This window comes from Apis laboriosa, unplaced genomic scaffold (genome assembly GCF_014066325.1).
Source record: "Apis laboriosa isolate Shangri-la unplaced genomic scaffold, ASM1406632v1 scaffold26_cov146, whole genome shotgun sequence".
In the NCBI taxonomy this organism is placed as follows: domain Eukaryota; kingdom Metazoa; phylum Arthropoda; class Insecta; order Hymenoptera; family Apidae; genus Apis; species Apis laboriosa.
In genome coordinates, this window is record NW_025222592.1 from 2,874,276 (window position 1) to 2,894,162 (window position 19,887).

General features: G+C 25.5%; 1 protein-coding gene across 11 annotated transcripts; it reads right to left on the minus strand.

Annotated features, from left to right (window-relative positions):
- Window positions 1-823: 823 nt before the first annotated feature.
- Window positions 824-19,386, minus strand: LOC122714007. 11 transcript variants are annotated; one of them, XR_006346553.1, is made up of 22 exons: window positions 19,254-19,365; window positions 16,919-17,554; window positions 16,633-16,772; window positions 14,920-15,175; window positions 14,568-14,841; window positions 13,338-14,494; window positions 13,094-13,266; window positions 12,640-13,018; window positions 10,521-12,391; window positions 10,211-10,439; window positions 9,924-10,121; window positions 9,417-9,491; window positions 6,521-8,730; window positions 6,010-6,433; window positions 5,681-5,809; window positions 4,809-5,183; window positions 4,567-4,726; window positions 4,405-4,490; window positions 4,231-4,298; window positions 3,983-4,155; window positions 2,149-3,860; window positions 824-1,250 (listed from the first exon to the last, which is right to left on the minus strand). XR_006346553.1 is itself a non-coding variant. In XM_043934968.1 (22 exons), the coding sequence occupies exons 2-22, from the start codon at window positions 17,150-17,152 to the stop codon at window positions 3,184-3,186; spliced, it is 9,204 nt and encodes a 3,067-aa protein (XP_043790903.1). In that variant the 5' UTR covers window positions 17,153-17,554; window positions 19,254-19,365; the 3' UTR covers window positions 1,564-3,183. The 11 variants fall into 11 exon arrangements, 10 of the variants coding, with proteins under 10 accessions (XP_043790900.1, XP_043790903.1, XP_043790898.1 ...); XM_043934968.1 differs by lacking the exon at window positions 824-1,250 and having other exon boundaries at window positions 1,564-3,860; window positions 16,919-17,038; window positions 17,123-17,554; XM_043934965.1 differs by lacking the exon at window positions 824-1,250 and having other exon boundaries at window positions 1,563-3,860; window positions 4,405-4,481.
- Between the last annotated feature and the right edge of the window lie 501 nt (window positions 19,387-19,887).

Sequence of the window (19,887 nt, forward strand, 5' to 3'; positions counted from 1 at the left end):
GCAATACTAATTAAAAAAATTATATATTGTTGTCTACATAATATATTCATAAATTTCACAAATATACAATGTTAATTAACATCATAAACTACATTTTGATGTAATTATTTTTCAAGTAAGGAATGGAAGATAATATTCTGAGCACAATTATTTAAATTATTCCAGTTTGATTAATTAATTAATTGATTAATTGAAATCGCAAAACAACAGTTCATAACAATAGAATTTCTATGTATCTCTATTACAACTTCTTTTCATTATAACGAAGAATTTTAATTAATTTTGTTATTTTTTGTAATTTTTTTGAATGCTGATGCATATCTAATCAGTCTTTACAAAATTTCTTATAGAATTTCACACAACATAGCTTACATAAATTTTTGAAGCATGTATGAACTTATATACTAGTTAGCATAGGAAAGCTCTTTAATTATTTTTTCCTAACATTTTTCACATTTCTTATTACAAGCAAAGTAATTAAATATTAATACAAGATATTTTAGAAAGTAATTAAAACTTTATTTTTTTTAAAAATCCTTTTTTTTTTATATATTTTACTCAATGAATTTAAAATTTTTATATAGAGAAATTTTAAATGTAGATAACTTTAATTAATTGTATTATTCAAGATAAATACTTTTTTTTTTCATTTGAAGTTTGATAAAGTAAAATATTTTATTATACAATACAACAAACATCTGTTTTTCACAATTGCATTTCTAAAATATCAAATGATATATTTATGTGCTTAAAACAATATATATATATGTAATACAACTTATATGTATGTATGTATATACATATGTACATACATATATATATATATGTTGTATTTACAATCAACAAATTGTTTATATATACTTGCAATTAATTATATGAATCTATTAAATAAATTAAATAATTTTAATAAATTAGTTCATTAAATTCTGATCCATCAATATGTAATAAGATTTTATGTGTGATTTTTTTTAAATGTAGCAAAATATGATATACTTATTCTTTTTGTCATATTTTCTGAAAAATATATAGTAATACCTACGTTTGAATGTACTAAGTTCAATTCCATCAAGTTAGATGCCATATTGGTAGAAAAGAATTATGATGAATTCATATTATTGATTTTTTCATATGTAACAGTGCTGTTTGGTATTCTTTGGTAAAACAATAAAAATGTTTTACAAAAATTTACTCCAATTATATAATTATTATAATAATTATATATAATTAAAATCACATTGTATATAATATATCTGCAAAAAAAAAAATCTATTTTAATGCTGTTAATGAAATAATATTCATTTCTATTGTCTTATTTTATTCATTTCAATGAAATTCTTCATTCAATGAATAAATTTGAAAAATTAGAAATCAATTTTTACCAAACTATATCACTGTAAATTATTATATTTAAACATAATTTATTTTCGAAATTTTATATATTGTTTTTATTAACAAATATAGGAGCTATATTGAAAGCCAATCCACCTATCAGTAAATGAATAATATGTACATTTAGTATTACATGTTATGCATTTTTTTTTGAGTATTATCTAATAAATTTTATTTAAAAGTAACTATATAAAAATAATTGCAATATATTTCCATGAGAAATACATACAATTATCTATATTATAATGTTTCGTTCAACAATTACATGAATTTATTACTAGGTGGATTAACTGAATTTACAGATCAAATAATAATTTTTTTTTTGAAGAACAGATTAATAAAATTGTAATACAAAACATAAAAATAAAACAAGTATAAAACAATTGAGTGAAATTATATATATCATGATTAAGCAATAAATTGGAGATTACAAGAAAAACTTCACGTTTAATTTCAAAATAGTTTTCAAAATTTTAATACTGATAATAATGATAATAATAAATTCATGCTCAAAGCAGTAGTAAATCGCAACATTAAAAGCGATACAAACTGCAATTATTAGAACGAAATAAAAATAACATTATAATCATTAATAAACAATAATATTTGTAATTATACAAATAAGCTATTCTTAACTATATTGCAGTATGCAATATGTGATAGCACAGATAAAAATTTAAAATATATTTCTTGGGATATAATGCAAATATTAAATTATTTTTGATATATTGTTAAAATATGTATGTATGAATTTCATACCTAAGTCATGTTTCTATTGAGCTTTCTTTTTTAAATTAGATTCTCAATATTTGTAACGATTATCATTATTTCTTTTAAAGATATGATTTGATTACCGAAATTAAAGTACTAAATCAAATTTCTAAAATATATAAAGGAATGGATTGTGCAAAACGTATTATAAATGAAATGCCAATAAGTAAAATAAACTGATAAATTAAATATACTGTAATAAAAATATTGACAATTGAATCTAAAAGATAATAGTTGATATAATATTAGATAAGATATATGAGACTGCTAACTAGTAACACATGACTTTTTTTTTTAATTGAAATAGGTAAAATCGCTAGAAATACATTAAAGCATAACAGTGACTATATTAATCAATTTCTTCTCTGTTTAATTCTGCAATCTCATACATGCACACACGACATACATTCTCTCTTCAAAGCATTCAGTATACATTAACAATTATACATATATATCGAGCAGAATGGCTCTATGCCATTATTTGTAAGACTAGCTGAGGCCTGTACTAATGTGAACTGTGCTAATGAATTGAGAGCAGAAAAGGTTTTTTAATAAGCATTTTTACTAAAGAAGAATATTTACTACAATAAAGAATAAGCACAGTACATGTAAAGGCCTCTATCCTCAATTTCAATATTTTATTTCTTTTTCTTTCTTTTTTTTTTGTCTAGAATTTTAATTCGTTCATTCAAAATATTCTTCGTGTATGAATTGAGTGTTTTAATATTTGCTGCTAAGCACATATCAAATAATATCATGCTCACGCAAAGACATCAAGAATATTTTAAATTACATACGGATGTTACAATAACGAATACATCCTAAATACTTTCATTCGCATCTCCCTGCATACATATCCATGAGGATAAGGATAGTAGTATGTATTAGCAAAACTATAATAAAATAACAATCATAATAATGCATGACTTTCATACTAGTGGATAAAGGGCAACACGTTTAAATAAAGAATGTATTACGAAAATGAATAAATCGAAAAATGACCATAATTTGCTGAAGATTAGGTTATTGATCAATATGAGAGGGAGGGGCTGTTGAATTGTCAACATTTGCAGTATGCAAAGATTCTGTTGGCGGTGTACCATCATGAGAATTCCCTATATGCGGAGTAGCCGGAGTAGCTGGCTGAGATTGAGACGTTCCACCTGGAGGAGCATATATTAGTCGATAGCCAGCTGGTAAAAAGAAACCACCATGTGATGTACAACTGAATGTTTGAAAATTTGGTAATGTTTGATTTTCATGATATTGGATATAACTTCCGCTTCCTGTTGAACTTGATATTGGTATAGGTGTAACTAACGATCCAGTAGAAGATACAGCGATATTTGTTCCATCCGGTAATATAGGTGTGAATTGATATTGCGCTGAATTTATAATTGCCGGATTATGCGCTGAGTCAAGAGATTCTGCAATTTCACTTGTATAACTACTAGATTGCTGAGTAGACACGTTTTGAATAGTTTCAGAAGGCACTACTGGAATTGGAATAACATAAGCATGTGGTATTCCAGTTGCCGCCTGTTGTGGTTGTAGTTGTAAAGGAGTTTGCTTCAATTTTTGCATAGCTAATCGTAATGTTTCATCAGTATCTGGATAATTGTTTGGAACTTTTTGCAAAGGAGTTTGAGGATTTGTATTAAACATTAAATATTCTTCTGTACCTGAAAGTCTACTTTGTCCTGTTAGGAAAAAATGTTATATGATTATGAAAAAAGTATAATTAAAATGAAATATATCAAATATATTAAATATATAATATATCAAATATATCAAATATTCCAAATAAAAACTAATTACTAACCTGCCACATTAGTAGCAACAGTATGATAAAGCAATGGATGATGTTGATGATGATGCTGATGAAGTGCACTTGCTTGCTGTTGTTGTTGAATTAATAGTTGCAATTGATGTTGTTGAAATCGTTCTAATTCTTCTCTATGTCTTTTTTGTAATGTTTCTAATTCCATAGTTTGCCTGTATAAATAAAAATAAAATTAATTTTTAATTGTTATAAAATTATGATATTAAATTTTGTAAAAATAAACTTACTTTTTTATGAGTAATTGATATTCTTCACTTGGTGTTAATGTCCAGAATCGTTCATCTTTTTCCGATTGCTGTAATAAGCAATAAACAATAATGTTTGATTAATAATGTATTTGATTAATAAAATATTTCAAGAAATTGAAAAAATATAATTTTTATTAAAACATTTATATTTACTTCTATAACAGGAGCATTAATAGCTTGAGTAACTTGCGTAGGAGGAAGAGAATTCTCACGACTATGAACTATTTGTACTGATGTTCCTATAATTTGTAAACATTTAATCTTTAAATATTTTTAAATATATTTGATTCTTCAATTGATTTTATAATTCCTTACCCTGTGTATCATCTGCATGATAAATCTTTGAATCTTCTATTTGATTTTTTGATATATCAATATGTTGTTGAGTTGATGTAGCAACATTATTAGGAGGACCTGCGACTTTGGAAACTACGAATCTTGATATTTTTCTAACTGGTTGTGTAGTATTAACTTTCTATTATAAAATTAAATAATTATTTTTTAATAATATATTTTACATATATTGAAATTTACTATATATAATTATATTATAGTACCTCAGTAATATTTTCTTGAGATTCTATTTGTATTGGAGTATTTGTATCGGAGCGTGATGTAATGACATTGGAAATAACATTAGCAACAGGCACAGCAGTTACAGGTGGAACAGTAGTTAATAAAGTTTGAGTATGTTGTAATGATGGTTGCATCTGAATAGAACTAACAACAGAAACAGGTGGTGTTAAAGGTTGTGGAGAAGCTGTTGGTAAAATTGTGCCTCTATGATGAATTTTTGCTAATTCTTGTTCCAATTCTTGAAGACGAGATCCTGGTCTTTGCGTTCGAATTTTTATATTCTCTTTGCTGGGACTCATAGTTTCAGATCCTACAGGACCTCCTGGTGTTGGACTATCGAGAGAACAATCTACTTGCTGAAGAATAAAATAAGAAAATTATATATTTTTGTATTATTAACTTTAACTTTTAAACATAATTATATAGAATGAATAATGAATCATTTAAAGAAAACACTTAAATGTCTGCATTATTTTTGATTTTATGAAAAAATTTTATTAATAAAAAAAAATTCAATATAGTGGAAGAGCAATTGGATAATTGTAATATAGTATTAATATTTTTTTTGTAATAATGTATAATGTATATTTTTTTTGTAAATGTATATACTGATATTAATATTTTTACTTATATTATATTAATATAACAATATATAATATAATTTATATTATTATATTAATTATAATAACAACTTATATTAATATTTTTTTTATAAAATTAAAAATAGAATTTTTGAATTATAAAATATAATATATCTTAAAAAATAGAATTATTATTTAAATGTTCTTATTTAAATATCTTTCTATATATAATATTGCTATATATAATCCTGTATATAATATTGCTAACTTACAGTTTGAGAAAGTGCAAGTTGATGAATTGTGCTTTCTTGAGTTAAAACAGAACTTTCCACATTTGTTGTAACATTTGAATCAGCCAAGGTTGTAGCAGACTGTATTGTAGTTTGAGGTGATAAAGGACCCTATTATATATTTTTTATTATTAATGCGATACAAAAGAATATAATTAAATTTTTATATTTTTAATAAATTATATAATAATTATATCAATATATATTAATATATAATAATTAATATATATAAAAAATATATTTTTAGATATATTAGATATATTAGAATTATTTACATTCTATTAATTTTTTATATTTTTAAAATTACTTACTATGTTATGTGTTGTTGAAATAGGCATGCCAATATTAACAAGTTTTTGTTGTAAAGAATGCATGTAAGCATCATATCCACCTATTATTTGATGATTATGAGGAGTAGCTGGATAACTTAAAGGTGGTGTGCCTACATTAAGTGCTTCGGACGGTTGACTTGTTAATTGAACAAGCTTTTGATGAAGATCTGCTATTGTTTGTGGACCTGTCCCACTAATTCCAATACTTGTGTCTGAAACTTTGTCTAAAGAATTCTGTTGACTAAGTTTTCGATGTTGTTGTTGCTGTTGTTGCTGCTGTTGCAATATTTGATTTTGTGTAAATAAGGTCGAATCTACAGATTCAACAATCGTATGTTCAGGAGTTACATCATGGCTAGAGTTTTCATTCTCCGATAGTAAAGGACAATCAGAACTTGTACGTCTAATATTAGATAAAATGCATTATTGTATAAAATATAGAAAAATATATATATATATTATAGAATATTAATGCACACTCTATACATACCCAACTAAATTGATCATTTCTTGAGTTTCAGTTTCCAATACTTTTCCTAAGAATTGTTGGTCGGGAAGCTTTAAATGAAACTGAGATTGATCAGAAGCAGTAGAATTCTCAATATTTTGAGTATCTTGTACAATATGTTGTGGAATAGTTTGTTGCAGTTGTGGTTGAATCTGTTGAACGTGTCTAATCGGCGCATTCTGTTGTACAATAGTTTGATTCGCAGGAGTAATCCATTTGTTCTGTGAAGTTAATGTATGAACTGCTACTCCTTGAAAATTTTGTTGTACCATTTGTAATTGAGGATCAATCTGATGAGTTGCATTTAGTTGCATTGTTTGTTGTAAAGGTATTTGAGTTTGATGAGTCTGCTGTCCAATTTGAAATGTTTGTGAAATTCCTTGTTGCGTTATATTTGTTTGATAATTATGCGGTAATTGCGGTTGTATTTGACTTGTTTCTGGTTGAATAGGTTGAAAATATTGCTCAGATTGAAGAGTAGGTTTATATTCGAGTACTGTAGTTCCTGGGATATTTACTGTTTGGTTTGATTCATGAGTAGTTAAACAATGAGGAGTTACAGATTTTGATTTTGGATTCGAAAGTATATTTGCTAGATTTTGTGCTAAATCTGGAAGTGTTGATGAAACTTCTTTTGTTTTAAGTACAACTTTAGGAGCAACTTCTGCACTAACAACTTGATGAACAGGAACTGAAACAGGTACAGATGCATTTGTTGGAACATTTATTATATTTTGAGGAGTTGTTTGAAGCTGTTGAACTGGTTCTAAAACAGAATGTGATGTAATGTTCGATCCATCTTGTTGAGAAATAAATTGTACATGTTGCATTGATGAATTAGGTATAACAATAGATTGTTTCTTATCATCCGTAACACTAGCAGTTTCCGAAATTTGTGAATCTGTAGACATATTTGATGTTGTTGAGATATTAGAAATTCTACGATTTCTTTCATCTATAATTGCAGTTGGTTGTAGTTGTGGAATAGCTCCAGAAAGAATTACATATTGTTGATGTTGTTGTGGTATTTGTTGAGGATGAAATTGTTGTAATGATCGCTGAGTTTGTATTTGCCCTTGATGTTGATTTTCAGGTTGAATATGCATTTGCGTTAAATTTTGTTGTACAGTAATTTGTTGTTGCTGTAATAAAACATTACATTGCAAAGCTTGATTTTGATACTGTCCTTGTAAATTGATTCCACTTGATGAAACTTGAGTTGATAAATCTTTTTGCGATATAGCTAAGTTTTGGGGTACAGTTTGCATTTGTTGAGTAGATTGTTGCAGTATTGGTGATCCTTGAATGATTACATTATGTTGACTAGATTGTACAGCATTAACATTCTGCTGTATTTGTGACATTGGTGTTATTGTTTGTCCTTGTATAGCATTTTGAAAATTAACCGTTACTGGTTGTATTATTTGAACATTTTCCACTTGTTCTGTGATACATTGAGGACTTTGTGTAATATTTTCGATATTATATTTTTCAGAAATTATAGCTTGTGCTTCTAAAACATTAACTTCTAAATCATCGTGTTTTATTTGTCCTTCTTCAATTGTATTTGATTGTGATAATGAATTTGATTGTGTTGCTAATATATTAGATTTATCTATATTTTCTACAGTATTAGATCCTTCTTCTTCATTTTTAATTATTTTCTGTTCAACTACAGGACTAACTAAAAAACGAGAGATTTTTCGCGCTGGAGGTGCAGTTAATGTAGCTACTTCTACAGATGAAACATCAGATTGCGTTTCTTTATTCATTTCCTTTTCTTGTTCTATTATATCTTGAACAGATTCTTTAAATTTTTCGCTTATTTGATTTATAGCCAAATCGTGTATTTGACTTTGACTGTATGTTAAAGAAGATTTAGCAGTTTCATCTTTAAGTACGTGATGTATATCTTGTACAGTTGTATCAGTGTTTGTTACAGTAACTATAGTTTCTTGAGTTGGATCAGTAGGATCACTTGGTAAATTAGTCGGCGTTAATGTATCTGTATTTTGTGTGGATGTAGATGATCTTCTAGATGCTTCAGCTGATGTATTTTCAAGACCCATCTGGCTATCAGGTGTTTGTACATTTTGTTGTTTATCCATAGAGGTGGTACTCGTAATATGAGAAAGAATTTGATCAATTGGCAACAATTTCGTAGGTGTAGAAGTGTTGGAAGTTTCGTCTCTCTGAAATTATACAATAATTGATTATTTAACTATCAAAACTATCTTTTACCACAAAATAATTATAATGCACATAAATAAAATAAAATATTAGCATAAATAAATAAAATAATTATTGCAAAATATAGTTATATATACTAGTTACAAAATATATTTAAATTCAATTACAAAAAGAAAAACACAAATTGATATTTTTAATAATAAATGTACATGTTTTACAATAATATTAATAAATCTATTTAAATAAATATTATTTCGTTCATATTTAGACAATATCATAATTTATAATTTATATTATAATCGTTTTTTTACATTTTATAGAACTTATATTAGTAGAATTTTTTTTAATATAATATTATATTTTTGTATTATAAGATTATAATATCAAATTAATTTTTATAAAAAAATCGAATTTTTCTGAAAAATTTTTAAATAAAAATTAAATGTTAATAATTAATAAAATTAAAATATGAAACATATTCTAACATCTAAGCGTTACATTATATGAATTGTCTATAGAACAAATTTAATAATATGCAGAAAATATTGTTATATGATATTGTTGTACTAAAAGATACACAAATGTCCGAACACAATGTATCATGAATCAAAAAGGATGCAGAAATGCCCACGATTATATAATGAAATATAGGAAATAGGGAGAGGTACAGCGGGGACGATGAACTCACCGAACGGTGTCTACGATGGACTTTGTACGACGATCGGTGGCTGCTTTGACGAGTTAGCGAGCCATGTCTCACCTGCTGCGTCCAAAACGATATATACCAATTATATGTTGGAGGTACACTCTTGCATTTTTTTATGAGGTCACAAGATGTACATTTCGAGCATAATATAACGTTATTTTAATATAAAATATATAAGAAATATGATTATTTGGAAAATTATTACTTTGGAAAAAGAACTTACAAGACGCAAAATAGTCCTATGATATACATTATGGACTTTTGTGTATCAGAATTTTAAGAATTGATAATATTAATATAACACATATATTAATTATTACAATACTCATATTAAAGATTTTTATTTTAAGATTTATTTTTGTTTGTTTGTTTTTTTTTTAAGAAAAAATTATGTTTCTTTTTTGATAATTTACTAGTTTCATATGTTATATTTATAATATATTAATATTTATATAAAATAAATTAGAAAAACGAAAAGAAAATCATTACCTTAGCTGTATCAAGACTGTGGTCACGATCTCTAGGTCTACGACTTGTAACAGGGCTACCACCGGCAGATTGATCTGGTGGACCATGTGCTACTAAAGGTAAAGCTCGTGTAGGATCCAAACGTAATTGTTTAACTATATCTTCTATCAATTCAACAAACGTTTCACATTGAGATTGCGGTAATAAATTTTCAGCAACCTGAAAACAAAAAAAAAAAAAAAAAAAAAAAAAAATAATATAAAGTAACAATAAAAATAATGATATATAAAATTTTATCAATGGGTTACCAAATTATTAGCAATGTCAGTAGGCACCATATCATCTCTATCAAATTTAAATGTCACAGTTTTCTGTTTGCTAGTATCTAATTGACATTCAACAGTCATTGATTGACCCTCATTACTGCTTACAGATAAAACTGTTAATTTGATACCAGGTTTTTTACGTTTTGTACCAGATCTTTTCACTCTAGATCTTTCAGATGAAGTAACATTATCAATATTTTCTTGCGTCATTCTATATGAAAAATAAAATATATAATTAAATATTTGATCAATAATCATACTATTTGAGAAAAACTGAAATTTTATAAATTACCCTTCATTTGGCACTGTTGTTTGCGATGTAGTATTTATATTAGTCAAATTAGAGATATTCCCCTGATCTTGAACATTAGAAGATACATCTGATGGTAAAGATTGTACAGAATCCATTGTATCTTGCTTAGATAAGGATGATCTATCGGTGTTAGAACATTCTGTATTTGATATAAAATGCTGTTGATGTTGAGATGTTGTATTTGATTGCGCGGAAATACCAGATATGGGTACAGAAGTAGGAATATTAGAATTTTGCGAATATTGCATTTGAACTAAAACATTCTGTTGAGGTTGATGTCCACTATTTGTAATTAAAGTAGACGTATTTTGCACATTTGGTATTGTTGAAGTTATTGTATTTTGAATGTGAGTCGATGATGATGTACTTTGAATATTTATACCAGATGGCACAGATGCTTGAACTTGTCCTGCTTGTTGTTGTTGTATATATGGTTGTGAAGTTGGAGGTGCTGTGCTCTGAGAGATATTTGAATGAGAATACATTTGAGGTGTAGATTGATTAGATGATAAAATTTCGACATGACCAGAAGAATTCGAGCTAGTATATGAATGATACATTTGTTGAGATATATTTTGTTGGTACATTGGCTGTGTATTATATCCTGAAGTTCCTGTTGTACTTTGCTGATAGTACTGTTGATTTTGAACTGGCGGAGAAGCCACTGAATGTGAATGTACTTGTTGAACATGTTGTATTTGTGGTTGAGAATATTGTACTTGTTGAGATTGTTGTATTTGCTGATGTTGCATGTGTTGTGGTTGTGATAAAATTTGTATTTGTGGTTGAATTTGTTGTTGTATCTGATGACTCATTTGTTGTGGTACATTCATTTGATTCAATTGTATATATTGTTGTTGCTGATGTAAATGTTGTTGCTGTTGCATTTGTTGAGTTACTTGAGGAAATTGTGGTTGAGTCTGTACAGTTTGAGGAGTGGAACATTGTGAAGAAGTAGCAGTTAAATTTTGTGAAACATGCTGGGAAAACTGTTGTTGCTGTTGTTGTTGCTGCTGTTGATACTGTTGTTGCAATTGTTGTTGATATTGTTGTTGTTGATACTGCACCTGTTGTTGTGAAACCTGAGGTACTTGTTGTATTTGTTGTGCTTGTTGTGGCTGAACAACAGATGTTTGTTGTTGTATCAATGGTTGTTGTTGAACTAATTGAACTTGTTGTGGTTGTAAATTATGCTGCTGAGTTTGTTGTGCAGCAGTTTGCATTTGTTGTTGTTGTTGCAAAGGTATTTGATTTTGTTGCAATTGCATTTGTACTTGATTTTGCATTTGAATGCCCATATTTGATTGCATTTGTTGTTGCTGTTGTTGCAATTGCATTTGTTGGAGTAATAATTGTTGCTGTAATAAATTTTCAGTGGTTGTATTAGTATTATCTGCTTCTCTATCTAAACGTTCCTTTTCTTCTTTGGCCTTACGTTCTTCTCTCTCTCGTAATAAAGTACTGATTTGTGATTTTAACATTTTTGTCACAGCTTTAACATCTTCTTCGAGTATAAGGCTAGATTTAGCCATTTCAGAGGCTACTTCTTCTGCATTATCAGTTTGAATATCAAAGTCAAACTGTATCGCTTCATTTTCTTTATGCTTATTAGTACGTTTTTTAGGATCTAACACTCGAAGTCTGAATTCAACACGTGACAATTCCGCATCCGCTACAGCTGAATCTCTCGAAACCATTTCTAATTTCAATCCGACATCATCCGCAAAAAATTCATGATTTAAAAGATCTTTAACTAGAGGTCGTTCTTCTTTTTTTAAACGAATACACATTTCTATAATTTCGCGTACTTCTGGATTTTCTACCTTGTCATAACTTTGTGGCTTTACACCCTGTATATAATATAATATAATTATTTCTTAATATGTTATTTGATATATTAAATAAAAATAAATAGAAAAAAAACAAATTTGTTATTAATATTAAAAATAATATTAATAAAAAACAAATAAAAAAAATATAATAATACGATAATAGTTCATTAGTTAAAAGTTAAGTTAGTTAATGAATTTTAATAAATAATATGTTATTATTAATTATATTTATACTTTATGTTACTAATTAAAATCAATTAATTTACCGATACTACGCGTTTATATATTTGTGCTGGTCCAGTACATTCAGAGTATGGATATTCACTAGTAGCCATTTCAAGCATACACATTCCAAATGCATAAACATCAACAGATTCATCATAATGTTCTTCATACATTTCTGGTGCCATAAATTCAGGTGTTCCAATAACACTTTTTGCAAAACTTCGATTTTTAAGAGTAGCAAGTCCTAAATCACCAATTTTTACGCTTCCTGTCGTACCAGTAATAAAAATATTGTCACATTTTAAATCACGATGAATAATTGGTGGTGATCTTGAATGCAAAAAACTAAGGCCTTTTAAAATTTGTCGACACCAAGATTTCACTACTTTTGGATTAATTTTTTTAAAGCGCCTTAAATACCTATATGAAATTGAACGAATATATTTTTAAATATAATAATAAAAATTTCATAAATGTTTAAATTTAAAAATTTACGTTTTTAATGTTCCTGAAGTCATAAGCTCAGTGACTAATACAATATATTTTCTTCGTGTAAGAGTAACTTCCCAATAGTCATAAAATCTAACAATATTTGGGTGTTGTAATCCTTTCAACATTTCTGCTTCTTCTCGAAATCTTAATCTTTCTGTCTTGTTTAATTTTTTTTCCTGAAAAAAAAAAAAAAAAATTATAATTGCATTTAAAAAATTATATAAATATTTAATTATATTTTACTGACTTGTAATTCACACCAAGCAACAGCTACACCAGTTTGAGTATCTAGTCCTCTATATACTGTTTTAAAACTGCCTCTACCGATTTCTTCTTCAAATTTTAAAAATCTGCCATCTGGTGAAATACCTATAGCTTTTTCTTCATCATCATCATCTTCAACTGTTTGCACTTTAACTTTCATCAATAAATTTCGTACTTCTTCCATAGCCATAGTTTTTTGTGTTAATTTTTCATCTGCTTTAAAATTTTCATCAAGTAAGGGACCAATAAATCCTTCTACTGTTTCTTCTTGCACAACTTCTTTCTCTTTTTCTTCTTTCATCATTTTAGTTTCATCTTGCATATTTGCATCTTTGACATTCTCCATATCTGTATCTAAAGGTGGTACTTTTCCTAATTTACTTAGAGATTCATGAAGTGCCTGAGCAGCAACAATATCACTGATACTAGTGCCGTTATCATCTTCATCATATATTGTCACTTCTTCTACTTCTCTTTGTGTATCTATATCTTTAATTTCAGTTTCTACAATTTCTTCAGACACTTTTGATGTTACAAATCTTGAAGATTTTACTACTTCTTCATTCTGTTGCATATTTTTTTTATCATCAATTATATTTTTGTTAGAATTTTTAGTTAAGTTTTCATTCTCTGCAATATTTGTAGATTTTGATTCATCGTTGGATATTTTTCGTTTTATTTTTTCATTATTTTTATTAACTGCTGAACTTATAGAATTATCTGCAGACATATTTATATCTATATTTTTTTCCATATTCGTTTCTTTTAAATTTTTATTGTTTTGTTGTTCAATAATTTTTTCTGTAACATATTTACTTTTAGATTTTATAGTTTTACCATCACTATTATTACATTTCGAATTTATAGAAGAAGTTGAAAATATTTTTTGTTTATTCTGTGCACTTATTTCTTCTTCGATACAATTTATCGATATTTTTCTTGTAATATTCGAAGTCGAAGAGAATTCGAAACATTCTGATGTTGAAGTTTTTTGTTTATTAGAATCTGATTCCTTTTTATCTGTGTTCAATAACAAAGTAGCATTTTCTTCACTAATATTGCATTCCATATTCGTTTCATCTTCATCCGACTTTTTTAATTTTAATCGACTAATTGGTGTTGATGGTGTAGAACTGGATCCTGCATATAAATTTCATAGTAAAATTTATAAAATCTTTTGAAAAAATTATTGTTGAATGCAAATAAATAATACCTGGCATATTGAACACATTTTCCGTTGCTGTAATAGCTTCCTCTGCATCACTAAAACTGCGTTCATTTTCATGATCTAAAGATGGTGAATTAAGATTCCGAGAAATTGATTTTTCAGAAATTCGTAATGTAGATAAAATTTTCTTTTTAGAAGAAGGGGAAGTACTGCTGATTCCGTTACTTGTAATAGATAATGAATCTGTGTTATGATCAATCCTTTGTGTTCGCACTTGTTTTTTGCAAATTGTTGTAGAGGAACGGCTAATATTTGATGTCTAAGAAAAATAATAAATATATAACTTAAATTTATATAATATTTATTATTTAGATATGGAATATTTTATTTTTTATACCTTTCTATCTCCAGAACTATGAGCACTAGTGCCAGCTTGAGAAACAATAGATAATTTTCTTTGGCGTTTATGATGTGTATGGTTATGGATCCTTTGAGAAGTTACAACTGAACAAGGACCTCCTTCTTGAGAGGCTAAGTGGCCCACTGCCAAATTAATCCCACCCTGATTTCCACCACCTCCACTGGCCACCAATTTTGGACATAAACTTGACAGGCCACTTCCGCCTGAGGATTGTTGTCTATTTGTCTCATACCTAAAATGTGATTGAAAATACTACATCATATTTTTTTTAGAAATTGTAATTTTCTTTTAATTAAAGTTTTTTTTTAAATATTTTTTTTGATTAAAAAAATATTTTATATTTAAATCATATAATCATATTAATTTAAATACAGAAAACATTTATTTTATAATATATAATATATAATATATAATATAAAATATAAAATATATGTTATAATATAAAACAAAAGCAAAATTTATAAATTATATATAATAATATGTTATTATGTATAAACATGATTAAACAATAATATGAAAAAATTACACACATGCACATACATTTTGCAATCAAATATTTTTTATTATATAACTATGAAGAATAATAAATCAAGAAATTAATATTTAGCTCCATCTGTACTAAATGTACATGCTTGATATGAAATTGTTAAATAATATCAAAGTGTTATATATGATATTTTGAAGTACTATTTAATCTTGAAATGAGATGGAAATATGAAAAATATTTGAAAAATATATTATAAATATATTATAAATAAATAAAATTTATGATATTCATAATACTTTTATAAAATAAAAAGCTAAATTAATAATTGTTAATAAGATATTATTTTACCAATGTTTTATTTAATGATTGAATGATATTAAATGCTAATGCAATAGTTTTATATTGCAATATAACAATAATGTAAATCATATTACTAACCTTTGAATACCTACAAAATTTCATACTTGAAGTTCAGGGTCAGTAATTCTGAAAATATATTGGAATTTATACTTTCATATATTTCTTTTTAATGAAATCTTTTAATTTTATTTAATAAAAATTTCTTTATTAGATTTTATAGTACTTCAACATTCTAAGCTAGCTAATTTTTAAGATGTTAAATAATATAATTAATATTTATACATTATTAACAAAATCTAAATATTAATAAATAATATTATGAATGGTGTAATACTTATAATTAATAATAATATTATTTGAATATTGATTGAATATTAATGAATATTAATGAATATTATTTTTTTAATATCTATATTCATAGATATTTTTTTATTAAGAATTTTTAATAATTTTAATAAAATTATGTACATATATAGTACCGATGATATAAATAAAAAGATTTTGTGCATATGTGCAATTTTATTATAAAATATTATTATATATTTTTGTCATAATCAATAATTTAAAAATTTAAATTTAATATTAAGTGAATTCTATTCATATGTTTAGAATTATATATTTTAAAAGAATATTTTTAGAAATCAAATATTTAATTTTTAATAAATAAAATAATCTATAAAATAGTATAATATTAAAAATACTCATTAAATTGCATTCCAAATTAAATATATATTAGATAATATAATTAAATTAAAAAGTGAGTTATAGCAAAGAAATTAAATGATAGAAGATAAAAAATGACAATGTAAGAAGCATGATTTTTGATACAGACATCATTATACCTGTCCTGCCTACTATGGCCAGATGAGAGGAATCCACGCACTGTATTGCCTATAGCTGCTCGCTTTTTAACTTCTTTTTTTCGTTCTCTGTACCCACCAGATCCAGTGTCCACTTGGTCTTGACGGGTATTTCTATCTCCCTGTAATATAATCCTGAATTTAATAACAAATGAATATGTACAAAAATAATATTATATATATATAATATATATATATATTATATACATAATAAAAATTAACAAGATAAAAAATATATATATATATAAATTTAGAAATAATTTATTACCTTAATACTTAAAAGCTTTATATTTAAATTAGTACTTGTACTTGTTGGAACTGGACTTAGATCACACCTTATTCTTCTGTGTGATTTTTCAACAATTGGTGGATCTTCCTCTAATTCCAACTGATTTCCAATTGAAAAAGAACAATTCTGTGTTAACAAAATATCTTCTGTATTATGTTTTTGACTAGTGCCAACCGAACTCACTGCCTTGTTTTCATTGCAGCATCTCGGCATTGCACATAACCAATGTATGAAAAAGTTTGCTTTATAAAAATCCTGATCTTCTATTTTATATATATATATATATATATAAATATATATATATATTTGTGTATGTCTGATGTGTGTGTGTGTGTGTGTGCATGTGCGCGTGTGTTTGTGTATATATCTTCTTTTTTAATTTAAATTGAATAATGATTTAATAAAGAGTTTTAATATCATATTATTCATAAGGAAAACAGCATAATATTTTTAATTAACTTTACTTTCAAATTATAAAATACTAGATGCATTTATGCAATGACAGAGTATATGGTTCTTATATTCATCACAGATTTTTTCCACCTTCAGTTATCAAATAAACTCTGTTACTTCAATTTCTTAATGAATATTTAATATCGAAGAAGTTAAATGATTCTGAAAACAAAAAGGATATTAATATTAATAATGATAATTATTATAAAAATATTAATAATAAATCCTTGAAATATTTATTTTTACATGAATAAATATAAATAAAAATTTCTATATAGATAACATGCAAAATTCTATTTTATATTTTATTCATAAATAATTTTTAATTTTTCTTTAATATTTTTTGTAATAATTTTTATTTTTTATAAAATAAAAAAATATTTAATTTTTAGAAAAATTGTTCTAATTACAAATTATGATTATAAATTTTATATATTACATACAAAATAATATATATTATATATTTTTATATAATAAAATAATTAGTTATTTTAAAAAACTATTTATTTTATTTATAAATTAAATTTTTCATTATTGATGAATTAATAATAACATATATTTTCATTATTAATGAATAAATAATAATATATATTTATTGTAATTTAAAAATAATTTAAAACTATTTCTCATATATAAAAAAGGTTATTGATCAAAATTTTTACACTATTTAAATTTTTTATATAATATATCTTTAATATTAATCAAAAAATATATTTATTTTATTATTTATTATATATTATTATTTTAAATAATGCTAATAATTTTTTGAGTATTTATATCAAATTTAAATTAATATTTTTATTAAACTAAATTTATATTAAAAAATATATATTGTCTTATATATATACCATATGTTAAATAAATGAATGTTAAATGCATGAATAATTTACAAATTATTTGTATAATGAATATGTAGAAAAAAATCGAGGAAGATCAATTCTTTATTTACAAAAAAAAAAAAAAAAAAAAACTCAGAAGTATAGAAGAACATTGTGATTGAAATAGAATCCTATCAATAAACCTTGAATTAATCTATTTTACAGAGGGCAGAATTGCATGTGTATGGGTCCTTCTTATGACATTATTATTCCTACTTTGCAAATGTTTGTATGACTGTACAGATTGTATAAATTTAGCAACATCAATGGTATAATGGTTGATCATGTTGATTGCCAATAAATATGAAGATAACCGATCTCAGAATTAATGTTTTAAATATATTAAATGTTATGTACGAAAAATGTCATTATTTGTTAACAAATCGAAATATATTCTGCAATTTTTCAATTACATTATTATAATAATTATTAATATTTAAATAAAGAAAATGAATATGATATAGAATAAAAAATTTACTTCGTTAATATTGCAGTATGTTGAAGCATCATGGAACAGTCACTTGAAAAATGTTGACAGTATATAGCAAGTAGTAGGTCTTACGTATATACTGTGATATACGTATCTCACGGACACTGTTGTACTGCATGCTGAGTACATGCGTATTAAGGGGTGAAGAGGAAGTACCACACACGTATACCGCAAATCAAATAAATGCACACATTCGTACACGCGCATATAGTCAAGACACTAAGATAATGTGACATCTATCCCAAAAATATCGAATCAATGCATATTTTACATATTGTCCTACACCAAATAGTTTTTAGATATATAAATAAATACGAATATTTTCATTCTATAAGAACGTCATGAATTTATCCTAGATTTTTGACTGATAAAATATATCGGAAATACCGCAAGTACTTGTCATGCGGAGATGCATGAATAACAATACCTACTTAAAGTTCTGCTTTCGCATAGAAATGTAAGAAATTTGTTCAGATATTAATAGTTTCATTACCTCCGATATGGTTTCGGTCATATTAGCTTTGCGATGCACTGACAAACAGCACTCGTAATTCCTTAGTCAGCCGGTACTCACATTTGTGTTGCAGAAAATCGCCCGACTACACCCAAATAACCACCATTTTTTTTCACTAAATAATGCGCACTCTTGCGGTGCTATGCGTTAGATACGATCAAGTTATAAATTTATGCCGTATACACAGAAAGCAGTATGTCATACATTGAATCCTGATTCATTGAAAATTGTTTTATAAATTTTATTTCTTGACATATTAATCGAATATTTTATTAATTAATCGTATATATATTAAAACTTATTTAGTAAATAAAAAATTATTTTATAATTGATTTATTTTATACATTGTAAAAAATTTTTCTTTATCACTTATATAATTAAAATTTAATGCAATGTGCATATATTTACTTAAAATTTTTTACATAATAAAAATTAAATAAATAAAATTATTTAAAAATTAAATATAATTTACACATGGAAAAATGTATTTTGAAGTATAGAAATTATGTAATGCACACATAACGAAGTTGTGGATATTTAAAATAAATCTTCTACAGAAAATAAAATTATTCAAGTTTGAACTTCTATAATTTTTAAGACATAAAGATATATT